Here is a 12,574-nt window from a genome sequence, read left to right on the forward strand (position 1 = left end):
TATATTAACCCCCTCCACCCTCACCTCCCCACCCCCTGAGGGGAACAAACAACAGAACTTAATTTTTTTATTAGAAAGATAAATGCCTATATATTATTTATCACAGAAGTGATAAATGATAATAATATCATTAAATATACAAATATAGTTATGTTTTTAGGTGTGTGTATCAGTTGCCATCTAGTCAATTCTGACTCTACAGGGATCACGTGTGTTAACCATGTGCCATTGAGTTTCCATTGGCTGAATTTTCAGAAGTAGATCACCAAGCTTTTCTTCCAAAGTACCTTTGGGTGGAGTCAAATCACCAGCCTTTTTAGATAAAAGCCGAGCACATGAACTGTTTACTCCACCTGGGTGTGGATGTCCCTCCATAGATATAGATAGATAGACACACACATGTACACACACACACGTACATATATATACTCTATATAAAGAGTGTATATGTACATATATATGTGTTAAGTTTAAAAGGTTCCACTTCATACATGCACAGGTTTGTTCCACATAAAGCATGTGTAAATACATCTCTGCGACCATTGGGAGGCTCCAGACAACTTCTCTCAGTAATGCACTTTTTGTCTTGTCAGGGTACCTTTGAATAAAAAGTCCAGTTTAAACTGGCTTCCAAAGCCATTTACATTCTACTGGGCCAGTTACATTTCAAGGTAGAGAGATCAGGTCAGGTCTGGAAGTTATGGCGACTATTTTTGTGATGCCAAAGGGGTGATCTCGATAGATTAGTTTTTTCAAAGAATGCAGCATGATCCAAGAGGCTTATTGGGCAGAAAATTTAAATAAATAAGTTAATCGTTTTATTGGGTGCTCTTACAGCTCTTACAACAATCCATACATCCATTGTGTCAAGCACATTTGTACATATGTTGCCACCATCCTTTTCAAAACATTTCCTTTCTACTTGAGTCCTTGGTATCAGCTCCTCATTTTTTCCTCCCTTGCACCCTCATTAACCCTTGATAAATGATAAATTGTTTATTATTTTCATATCTTACACCACTGTTTCTGTTGTTCACCCATTTTCTGTTGTTTGTCACTGGGAGGGCGGGGTGGTGAGGGTTGTACATCGGTCATTGCAATCAATTCCTTCCTCCCCACACCTCTCCCCTACCTTCATGATATCACTTACTCCCCTTATTGTTCTCGAGGATTTTATCTGTCCTGGATTCCGTGTGTTGCAAGCTCTTATCTGTACCAGTGTACATCCTCTGGTCTAGCCAGATTTGTAAAGTAGAGTTGGGTCATGATAGTGGGGTGGGGGAAGGGGAGGGAAGCATTAAAGAACTAGAGAAATGTATGTTTCATTGGTGCTATACTGCACCCTGGCTGACTTGTCCCTTCTTTTTGACCTTCTATGAGGGGATGATCTTTTGTCTACAGATGGGCTTTGGTTCTCCACTCCAACCCTTCTCATTCACAGCCACATGATTATTTGTTTTGGGTCTTCTGATGCCTGAAACCTGACCCTCATGATCAGGTATCATACATACCTCATGATCACACAGGCCGGTGTGCTTCTTGTATGTGGGCTTTATTCTTTCCCAGCTAGATGGCCACTTGTTTATCTTCAAGCCCTTTAAGACCTCAGACACTATATCTTTTAATAGCCAGCCACCATCGCTTTCTTCACCACATTTGCTTACGTACCCATTTTGTCTTCAGCAGTCATGTCGGGAAGGCGAACACAGAATGCCAAATTATTAAAACAAAGTGTTCTTGCACTGAGGGAGTATTTGAGTAGAGGCCCAATGCAGGAAGAAGTTTTAAGAAAATTTAAAATGGTATTAGTAAGAAAGGGGCCAGGAAAATTGTGCTATCCTGTAAGAATTTTTTTGAGAAACATCACCCCATCCACCGTACAACTCTGATCTTGCTCCTTCAGGCTTCTTTTGTTCCCCAATCGAAAGACAATATGATTTGAATCCCTCTGCACATGAGGAAAATAATTAAATGTCTACCAATATTTTTCCTACTGCTTATATGTGGTACCAGATTAATTAAATAATACTGTATATACTCGAGTATATGCCGAGGCATCTAATTTTAAAATTAGACAATGACAGTCTAGCTTCTGACTAATTTTAAAATTAGGTGCCTCGGCTTATATTTGAGTATATATGTTAATTAAGTGAATTAAGACTTGCTTTTATGCATCTTCCTTTTGGAGTTTTGAACTATCTTTCCTTGAAGGAGCCATGGTGGTATAGTGGGTTTCAAGTTGAGTACTCACATGGATTTTAGACAATAATTCAAAATCAGATTTTTAGTTCTTATCTAATATTCATGTTAGTCAAATTATTGAACAAAGTTTAAGCTTCTCTCATCTATAGACTTAGAAATTACTTGATAATCTTAAATCCACACACACCTAAGGCTCTATTATATACATACTGTAATGCCAAAGTCCCTCGTGATGCTGTTAGGTGAGCATCGTATGGGGCTAACTGCAAGGTCATTGATTCAAACCCTCCAGCCACTTCACTGGAAGAAGAAGATGCTGTCTACTCCCATAATGATTTACAATCTTGATGTGCCACTAAAACTGTGTGGAGGCAGGGTGGGGTGTGGGGTTCCAGTGGGGGGTGGTTTTACAATCTTGGAAACCCGGTGTAGGGGTGACTTAATAGCGGTGAATTTGGCTATAATGCCAAATGGCATGGGGGATATAGCAAGGAACTCAGCAGACAAGGTACTACAGTACTTCAGAGCCCTGTGTGACTGTGTAATTGGGAACATGGCCTTGGTGCCAGACAATTATAGTAATAACCACAGCTGAGGAGATTGAATTAGGGCTAGTTCTCAAGAGAAAATTACATCTTTGCTGAAACCTTAAGAATGAAGAGCCTGGTAGGCCCAGACTAAGTAACCTAGAAAAAATGTATGCTCTAACAGCTGAAAAAGAAAACATTTATAGGCCAGAGGCAAATTAAAAGAGCATAGCTCATCACAAGAATTGAATTTACTGCCTTGGAGGAAGGAAGGCAGGTGTGTTAGTCCAGGTAGACAAGAGAAACAAATTCATAGACACTCGTGTATATAGAAAAGAGCTTTATATACAAGAACAGTTGAATATTGATAAAACAGCCCAGTTCAGATCAAGTCCAAAGGTCTGATATTAGCCCATATGTTTGATACCAATGTATAAAGCCCTCTTCAGGCTCACAAAACACATGCAATGACAAATGCAGGAAGATCGCAAGCCAGTGTGTGCAAAGTCATGTAGATCCAGTGGCGGTCGAAGTATCTCAGCTCTGGCAGGGGTCTCCCACGTGGCTTCTCCAGTTCCCAGGACACGGGCTCTATCAGTATAGTGCCATGTGTCTTGTCTGTAGAGTGTCTCTCGGAGTGAGTCCAGAGAGAGCGTGTCTCCCGCCTCCAGGGAGGAAAGTACCGGAATGTCCAGAATCCTCACAGGAAGGCTATGCCCACACAAAGGATTCATTGGCTATACGGTGATTGACAAGCTGGACTCCATCCCTTCACTCATAATCCTCCGAAATTGACAGTAGATTATATAACTACCACAGCAGGCATGAGAAGAAACTGACTAGTAAGGTCAACCAAAACCAGCTCATAGTCTGAGGCAATGGGTGATGAGCCAAAAAGTAAAAATTTCAGATTGACTGATGGAAAAAACTACTCTTAATTTCTGCCATGAGGAGAATGGGCTGTGACTGAGGACTGGGAGCCTTTTTCTGTAAAACAAATGAGAGATAAAGATGGCCTAAATTAGGATAAAAGCAGTAAGAATAAACTGACAAATTAGATATCTGGGATAGAATTGAAGTATATGGTGACTGATTTAGGGAGAAAGAAAGGTAAAGCTCAGATTTTTACCTTAGGCACATTGCTATGGATGTGGTCACGGAGTCGTTTGGGAGGACAGGTACAAGTTACAAATTTAGTTTTGGACATGATGCATATTAGGCACTCGAACAAAGAGGTCTTACGTATTACTAGGTATAAAGATCTAGCACTTAGGGGAGAGATGGAATGACTGTAACATTGGAAGTTAAATCATCAAATCTCAGAAATGAGTAATAATACTATCAGGAGAGCAAGTATAGAACTCTGGAGAACGCCATCTTTTAAGAGATGGGCAAAGAAATGGAGGCTCCTACCTAGAGAAGGAGGTAGGAAATGGAGGCTCCAGAGGAAGAGAAATCTTTCAGGATAATCATTGGTGTAAGCCATTTGCTAAGAGAGCAAGTAAGATTATAGCATGCCCAGTAGTTTAGCTACAAATATGAAATAAAGAGGTTTGAGTCCTTTTCAACCTAGGAAAGTTTCTTCCAATTACATTAGTTCTCTCTCAGACTTGGCCTCAAAGAAAATATACCTGTTACTTGGCAGAGACTCCAAAATGACTGCATGAGGACTAGGAAAGTAACTGCACTAAATCAGTACTACTGTGAATATGGTTGTGATCAGTCGAGTTTAAAACTTGTCAAAGAGATTTGAATTTAGAGTACATTTTATATATTTATATTTTTCAGGTTACAGGTTCCAAAGAGACTGCTGTCCATTAAGTGTCTTTGAAATGGTTTGACTTTATAAAGGGCATCATGTAGAAGGGAGACCTCAGGAAAGTTGTAACTGACCTTTTTTCTCATGATCCATGTAGTCAATAAATGGATATATTTACTTTATAGTAATCCACTGAGGTGTACACCTTCTGTATCCATGTTTGTTTGAATAAAAATTTGGTGTAGTTTTAAGTGAAGTGTAGGGGAGTCTTCATCATTCTAGAAGATTTGTAATAACTGCATTAGAGCCAAGATTTGGCATGTCTGTGCCAAGTGACACAACACTATATCACAGTCCTTCTACCCTTCCAGTTTGGTCCTAGGTTACAGTGGTGGTGGGATACATATTGTTTTAGATGATTTTTTATGAACTACTGATAATGGGGTTATGAATCTAACTGTAAAACTTTCAAATATATTAGCAACTCTTCATGCATCTTGTTTTGTGTATTTTTTAATTTAGGAAACCCTGAACCCAAACCTACTCTATCAGCATCCACTTCTACCTTAATATGACGCTGTTTGCCTATTTCTTGGTTTGTCACTGGAAGCATGCCTTGCTTCATTTCATCTGGCCATTGTTCTTTATACTTTCTGAAACAATAAGGTTCCGTGCATTTTCCCTGACTCCACTGGAGACTTACTGATTGATGATGCCTGAGTATTTTCATATTAACAGGTTCTCTAGACAGTTCTTGTGGTGATTTTGAACTGCTACTTTATGTCATGTGACAGCCTTTCAAGTGGCAACTCAACTTTTCTTTCTCCACAAGACAATTATTCTTGCTTCAGGAGGGCCCCTATGAACTCTGTACTTCTTAGTGGCTATAGATTTGCATTGTTGTACTTTATCTTAGTCTCCAACTAGATAGTAGCCTTTCTAGAGTGGTAGTCAACAAAGTCAGGTTTCGTGGATCATAAACATGCATTGGGCTGTGATTGATCTGCAGGGTCAGGAGTTCAAAACCACCAACTTCCCTGAGTGAGAAAAGCAGGGCTTTCGTTCTTCTCCTGTAAACAGTCTCAGAGTCACTAGGCGTTGGCATTGACTCATCAATGGCAGTGAATTTGGTTTTGGTGAGAAACACTTTAGGCTCTACAGATCCATGTGGTCCCCATTATAGTTACTCAACTTGGTGAACAGGCAGTCATAGTCAACACATCAATGAATACGCTTGGTTGTGTTTGCATAAACTATCTATATACACAGAAAGTTGAACGTCATATTTGTATTTGTCAGGAAATGTTAATGTTTTGTTCCTATTCCCAACCATTTAAAAATTAAACTAAACTCATAGGCCCTATCAGAACAGAAGACCGTAGTTTGCCAACCCTGCTGTGTATACTATAACCCAGATATATTATTGGTCAATATAGGAGTACTTAGGAAATTCACTGTTAAGAGAACATGTTACTCATGATAACATTTGTGGTAATACTGCCTTACCATACTGATAAGTTCATAAATGTGCTCAATAAATTTTTTTTAAAATCAATTTATTGGGGCTCATAAAATTCATCACAATACATAGATCAATTGTGTAGAGCACATCTATACATTTGTTGCCCTCATCATTCCCAAAATTCGCTTGCCGCTCGATAAATATTTAAGTCAATTTTCAACTTTCTGTTAGAGTTAATGCCAGGATTATCATTGTTTTCTTAAATGTTTTGTTTTTTTGTTCTTTCCTGTGTGTTTGAATAGGAAGGCCCAAATAGTCTGATTAATGAAGAAGAGTTCTTTGATGCTGTTGAAGCTGCTCTTGACAGACAAGATAAAATTGAAGAACAGGTATGTAAGCTAGAATTCATTTTAACATCATAGGCATTTTTATGTGTTAATTTAAATTAAACAATTTGAAAATTGTAAGCCAAATATCCTAGGAAATTAACCTGCGTCTGCATTGAGGAGTATTAAGCAAATTTGTACATAGGTTGCCATCAGCATTTCCAAAACAATATATTTCTACTTGAGCTCCTCTTTTGCCCCCCACCCTCCCACCCTCATGAATCTTTGATCAATTATATATTATTGTTATTTCGTGTCTTATACTGCCCATTGTTTCCCTTCAACCACATTTCTGTTATTCATCCCCTTGGGGGTGGGCGTTATATATATCCAACCTTGGAATGGTTCCCCCTTTCTCCCTCTTCCCTTCCCCCTTTCTCCCTCTTCCCTTCCCCCTTCCCTTCTCCCCCACCCCTTCTCCCCCCCTAGCATCATTCCTCTTCCAGTGTCTAAGGACTATTAATGTCAAGCATACTTAATGACAAAACAGTCACTGAATTTCTTTCTACAAAAGATGACTAAGAATTTTAAATTTTCCCATCCACCTCCTTCCCAAATTATATACACATTTTTCTTTGTTTTAATACCTTAATTCATACTCAGAAAGGAATAAAAGGATATAAAGCAAAATGCTTACCCTAACCGATTTTTAGAAGACCTAGTGTCATAGTGGTTACACTTTGGGCTGCTAACAGCAAAGTCAGCACTTTGATACCACAGTCACTCCGAGGGAGAACGATGGGGCTTTCTACTTCTATAGAGTTACACCCTCACACCCTCGGAAACTCATGGGGCAGTTCTGCCCTGTTCTATAAGGTCATTGTGATTCGGCATCAACTTGATGGCAGTGAGTTTAAAGGGTTTTTTGGTTAACTGATTTCTCAGTGTTTGGGGGTTTTGATTTCTGTTAGTATTATTTACCTAGCTTTTATTATCTGACCCTTTTATTACCTCTACTGCCTACCTGCTCGATTTCTTTATTAACTTTGCTCTTTCTTTTAACATTATCATTGAATTTTAAGCAATTCTAGCTAGCATCATCTGTGGAAATCAAAGGGATGCATTTCTTAAATCCTTTCATGCTGGTTTCAAGATTAATCCTTTGGCGGTTACCATATTTTACCACTAGGTGATACTTGAAGGTGAATTTTGGTGAAATAGTGGTTAGGAGTCAGGCTGCTAGCCACAAGGTAAGAGTTCGAAACCAAGAGCAGCTTCATGGAAGATAGACTTTCTACTCCTGTAAAGAATTATCAGTCTCAGAAACCCACAGGGACAGATCCGTCCTGCCCTATAGGGTCACTGTGAGGCAGAATTGACACCATGGTTGTGAGTTTGGTTTGTGTTTGGTGCTCTGACTAAGCAGTGTGTCTCCTAATAGAAATGTAACTTTCCTCAAATTGAGTGAATAACCATAAACTATCTAGAAATAAATTATATCAGTTTAATACTAAAAATTGACTAAGATAGGAAAGTTGGCTTGATTATTCATTTCCTGTTCCTACTAATGTAGTTATGACTTGTATACCCATTTACCGTTATATGGTCCAACTAGCCAAGGGCAAATCACCTGGAACATTGACCTTCTGCTTTTCTTGTTTCTTTTTCTTTTTATAATCCACACATGGCGTGATTTTATAAACTTTACTGATCACTTTTTATGCCCAAAAGATATTGGCTAAATTGTGTAACCATTACAGTATATGAGCTTTCCGTTTCTAAATGAGCTCTACTTTTAGAACACTAAAGGATTACTTGGAAGTAGCATCATTTTGCTTGTTTCCTCCACACACACTTTCCCTCCTTTTTAGGATGTGCTGTGTTGGGACAAGTAATGGACTACTAGGTCAGGACACCTTGGATCTTATTCTTCGTTTTGCCGGGGACCTAGCTATGTAGCTACGGACTTGCCACTTAAATTGTTTGGGCCCTGATTTTCTCATTTGTCAAACAAAGGCATTAGACAAGATGATCCAGAACATCTTTTCTAGCTATAAAATGTCACTATTGACCATCAGTGCAATAGAGCTTAGAGAGAGGATCACTGAAAACCTCTCGGCTTTCTCTCACCGCTATTAGAATCAACTCCAACTCATCATTGGCCCTATAAGACAGGAGGGTAAAACTGAACCTGTGGGTTTCCGAGACACTAACTCTTCACACAAGATAGAAAGCCTAATCTTTCTCCCGCAAAGCGAGCTAGTAGATTGAATTTAATGATTTGCAGTTAGCAGGACAACATATAACCACTAGCCACCAGGGAGGGTTCCTCTCAAGCCGTTAGAAAATGAAATATTAACCCAGAACAAAAAACTCATATTGATGTGAATGAGAGGGAGGGCGGTGTGGAGACCCAAAGCCCATCTGTAGACATTTGGACATCCTCCCACAAGAAGGGTCACAAAGAAGAGACGAGCCAGTCAGGGTGCAGTATAGCACCAATGAAACATACAACTTCCTTTAGTTCTTTAAAGCTTCCTTCCCCACACTATCATGACCCCCAATTCTATCTTACAAACCCAGCTAAACCAGAGCATGTACACTGGTACAGATAAGAGCTCGCAACATAGGGAATCCAGGACAGATAAACCCCTCAGGACCAATAATGAGAGTAGTGATACCAGGAGGGTAGGAGAAAGGGGGAACCCATCACAATGGTCAACATATAACCCCTCCCCTTCCCCTCCCCCTCCCCGAGGGTGATGAACAACAGAAAAGTGGGTAAAGGGAGAACAGCAATCGATGTAAGACATGGGGGTGTGGGGAATACTGTATATAAATTGTTAAGGGCTCATGAGGGGGAGAGGGGGGTGGAGGAATGAGGAACTGATACCAAGGGCTCAAGTAGAAAGAAAATGTTTTGAAATGATGATGGCAGCATATGTACAAATGTGCTTGCCACATGGATGGATGTATGGATTGTGAAAGAAAGAGCCCCCAATAACATGATGAAGAAAAGAAAATTAAATATTCGTGGAGCTATCAAATAATTTCATTTCAGTCATTGTTAATCACTCTTTGTTACGAATCATAAAATAAATCATTAAACAGCACAAATTTTCTTGCCTGATAGGTGTGTAGGTAGATTCACAATGATAATTACATTGTGGAAACTCTAAATTACTAATCTTTAGCAATTCGTGAAATCAGGTTTATAGGTTCAGGTAATTTATTATATGTAGTACATATTGAATAGGATTGTCAGCAATTTAGCCAGTACGTAGGTATTGTCCATTGACACTCATAATACCCATTTCTGGGTCTATACTATTTGCAAGCAAAAATGTGCATTCAAAGTGGAGTTTCACACCGTGTGTTCCGACACGGTTGGCTAGACGCTCTCTTGTGTAGTGTTAGAAAGGAGCACCCACACTACACAGCACAGCTTCTGGCACATCATATTAGTAGGGTGAAGAGGTTAACTGTCAGCTTAACAGGAGCGAGATGATTGGATGGAGGCAAAATACCTGCATGAAATAAAAGCAAAGAGTTACACATGATGTGTTCTTAGAAACTTAAAGTAGTGATATTGGTTCATTGACCGGACCTACATGGCCTGATGAATTAGAATGGTTGGTATGATTTGACTTGAGTTTAAATCAGAAAAAATTACTTTGGCAGCAGTGCTAAAATTGACTTACGGTAAATAATACTACATAGGTACTAGAAAGTCTGAATCTAATTCCTGATCTAAGGTAGTATCTGTGGAGTCTGAAAGAAGATACTGGATTGGGAATTGCGAAGTATTAGGATTTGGAAAGACTGTGTCTCTGGAGTAGTATTATAATTGAAATATTTATAAAATTTTAAGTATCTAGTAATGAAATGTTGGAAGTTATGTTACTTGGTTGCAAAATACACTTAAAATGTTCTCATTTAACATTTTGTGTTTTCTTAATCACAGAGTGAAAAGGTTAGGTTACATCGGCCTACAGTCTTGCCATCTGGAGATGCCTTTTCTTCTGTGGGGACACACAGATTTGTCCAAAAGGTAAGCTAATGTCCATTTATGCAAAGTGTGTGTTGTATTGTTCTTTATTGTTGCTAGAACTAGCTTGTAGTATAAATTATCCTCCCCCCCCTTTTCTTGAATTAAAATAATGAGATTTTTATATTCATAATTTTTTTTAAAAAGCCTCCCATTGCCATTGAATCAAGTCAATTTCCATGCATACTACAGAGTAGAAGAGCCGCACTGAGTTTCCAAGGCTGTCGTCTTTAGAGAAGCAGACTGCCACACCTTTGTCCCCGCAGAATGGCTGGGAGTTCAAAGTGCAGACCGTATGGTTCCCAGCCAAGCCTAAACTGCTACCAGGGCTCCTTGTATCCCATATACAAGGGGACTTCGTGGAAAAATTCCATTATCTTTTTATTGCATTTTTCCATAAATTTTTTGAAGCCCCTTCGTACAGCCTTTGAATTGGCAATTGTGTGCTGAACATAACACAGCTGCTTTTTTATAGAAGTTGGGTGAGTGAACCCAGGCTGGGGGAAGATCCTCTAGTCTAGAATCGTTAAACAGTGTTGCTGGGTACATTAAGTCTTTGTTCTTTGGGGTTAAGTGGGAATATTCTGTGTTGCTGGAAGCGCTGCATTCTTTTTAGAGTGATTTTGGAGCATAATACATAATAGGTGCATTAAGTCAGCACTTGCTGCTGTGCTTGTTTCATATGGCGCTTTGTTTTCTCTCTATCTTGTGTTTGGAAGTTGGTACTGAATGCTCTGTTGTGCCTTTGTTCTGATTACTTGGTTTTTTCTTTGTCTGTCTCTGGTAGCCCTATAGTCGCTCTTCCTCCATGTCTTCCATTGATCTTGTCAGTGCCTCTGATGATGTTCACAGATTCAGCTCCCAGGTACTGTATGAACGTAAAGAGTGAACTTGAGTCTTTCTGTGCTATATTTCAACCTGCTTTCCCAGTTCCTAGAAATCTTTTGGTTAGGCCACTTGTTATGGTTTTAAAATTTAAACAGCAGCAGTAAACAACAAAAGGCCTTATCTACTCAATTGTTCTGCTACCAGGCTTGCATGTGCTCTTTACTTTGTATCCTCTGCTGTGAATTGCTTGGTGTTTTGCCATCTATTAAGTACTCTTAGATTTTCAAATTGAATCAAAACAAATAGAAGGTACCTGAGTTTTATGCCTTAGATTATCTGTTCAGATAGACTTTACCAACTTAGATGGACCTGGGCTACAGGATATGTTGTAATGTAAAAGCAAATTTCAATAACCTCACTCTTAATCTAATTAAAAATACTTCAGCAGGGAAATTACTACCTAAATATTCATGTCTTTATTTTAATATTAATAAACACCATTGAACGAGTTATATTTCCTTACATAAATTGCCTCTAGCTATTATAAATTAATATTCCTATACTTAGCCTGTGAAACTGTAGTTTACATTTGTTTAGCATAACCAGGCTTTTAGGAATTTGAGGCAGGAAGCTGAATATCTCTGCCCTCAAAATAAAATAAAACCACCATTGGATAAAGAATTTTTGGTATCTTCCATGGTTGATTTTTTTTAATTTCATATCTTTGGCATTCAGCTTTTCCTCTTCGTTTTATTGAATCGTGATTAAGAACCCTAGTCCTTTAGTCAAAATAACTTGCTATTTTTCTAGCTTTAAATCCTAGTTAACTGTTTGATTTCTGTCAAGTTTCTAACATTTCTGTGCTTTTGTGATCTCAATAGCACTGTGAGCTAGCTAGGTCCTAGAACACAGTAAATGTTGAATAAGTGTGACCTTTTATTAGGGGTTATTGTCATTTCCTTTAGCCAACCTAAACTGGTTACATTTTCTTTTTTTCTCTGCCAGAATATAACACTATAAGTTTTTTTAAAGCATAGTTTAAGTGAGGTATCTAATACCTTACATGTGAAAGTAATATTTACATTAATTTTTGTTTGTTGAGAATATACACAGCAAAACATACAGCTCAACATTTCTATATGTACAGTTCAGTGAACCTGATTATATTCTTGGATTGTATATCCATTCTCGGTGACCTTTTCTGAGTTTTTTCTCTCCCATTACCATAACACACTCACAATTCCCCAAGGTTTCTAGCTGATATTTTGAGAGGCTGTAACTATTTGATCTCATGTGGGTAGTTTTTAATTTATATTTTGGTTGGTTATTTGTTTTTGTGGTTTGGGTGATTTTACAGAGCAAATTTGTTTTCCATTCACTAATTTGTACACGTTTTGTAGCATTTGTTACAATTCCATTTCC

At 38.5% G+C, this 12,574-nt stretch overlaps 1 protein-coding gene across 1 annotated transcript in view; it reads left to right on the forward strand.

The window, feature by feature from the left end:
- The window catches only part of CERT1 (ceramide transporter 1), a 136,758-nt gene that overhangs the window by 104,952 nt on the left and 19,232 nt on the right, over positions 1 to 12,574 (forward strand). Inside the window, exons 8-10 of the mRNA XM_045285219.1 lie at positions 6,253 to 6,339; positions 10,241 to 10,327; positions 11,112 to 11,189. Of these exons, the coding sequence (XP_045141154.1) occupies positions 6,253 to 6,339; positions 10,241 to 10,327; positions 11,112 to 11,189 (252 nt within the window). The remainder of the gene's footprint in view (positions 1 to 6,252; positions 6,340 to 10,240; positions 10,328 to 11,111; positions 11,190 to 12,574) is intronic.

The sequence above is a fragment of the Echinops telfairi genome, unplaced genomic scaffold (assembly GCF_000313985.2).
Source record: "Echinops telfairi isolate 266 unplaced genomic scaffold, ASM31398v2 ScPeMD7_7469;HRSCAF=8507_1, whole genome shotgun sequence".
Classification (NCBI taxonomy): domain Eukaryota; kingdom Metazoa; phylum Chordata; class Mammalia; order Afrosoricida; family Tenrecidae; genus Echinops; species Echinops telfairi.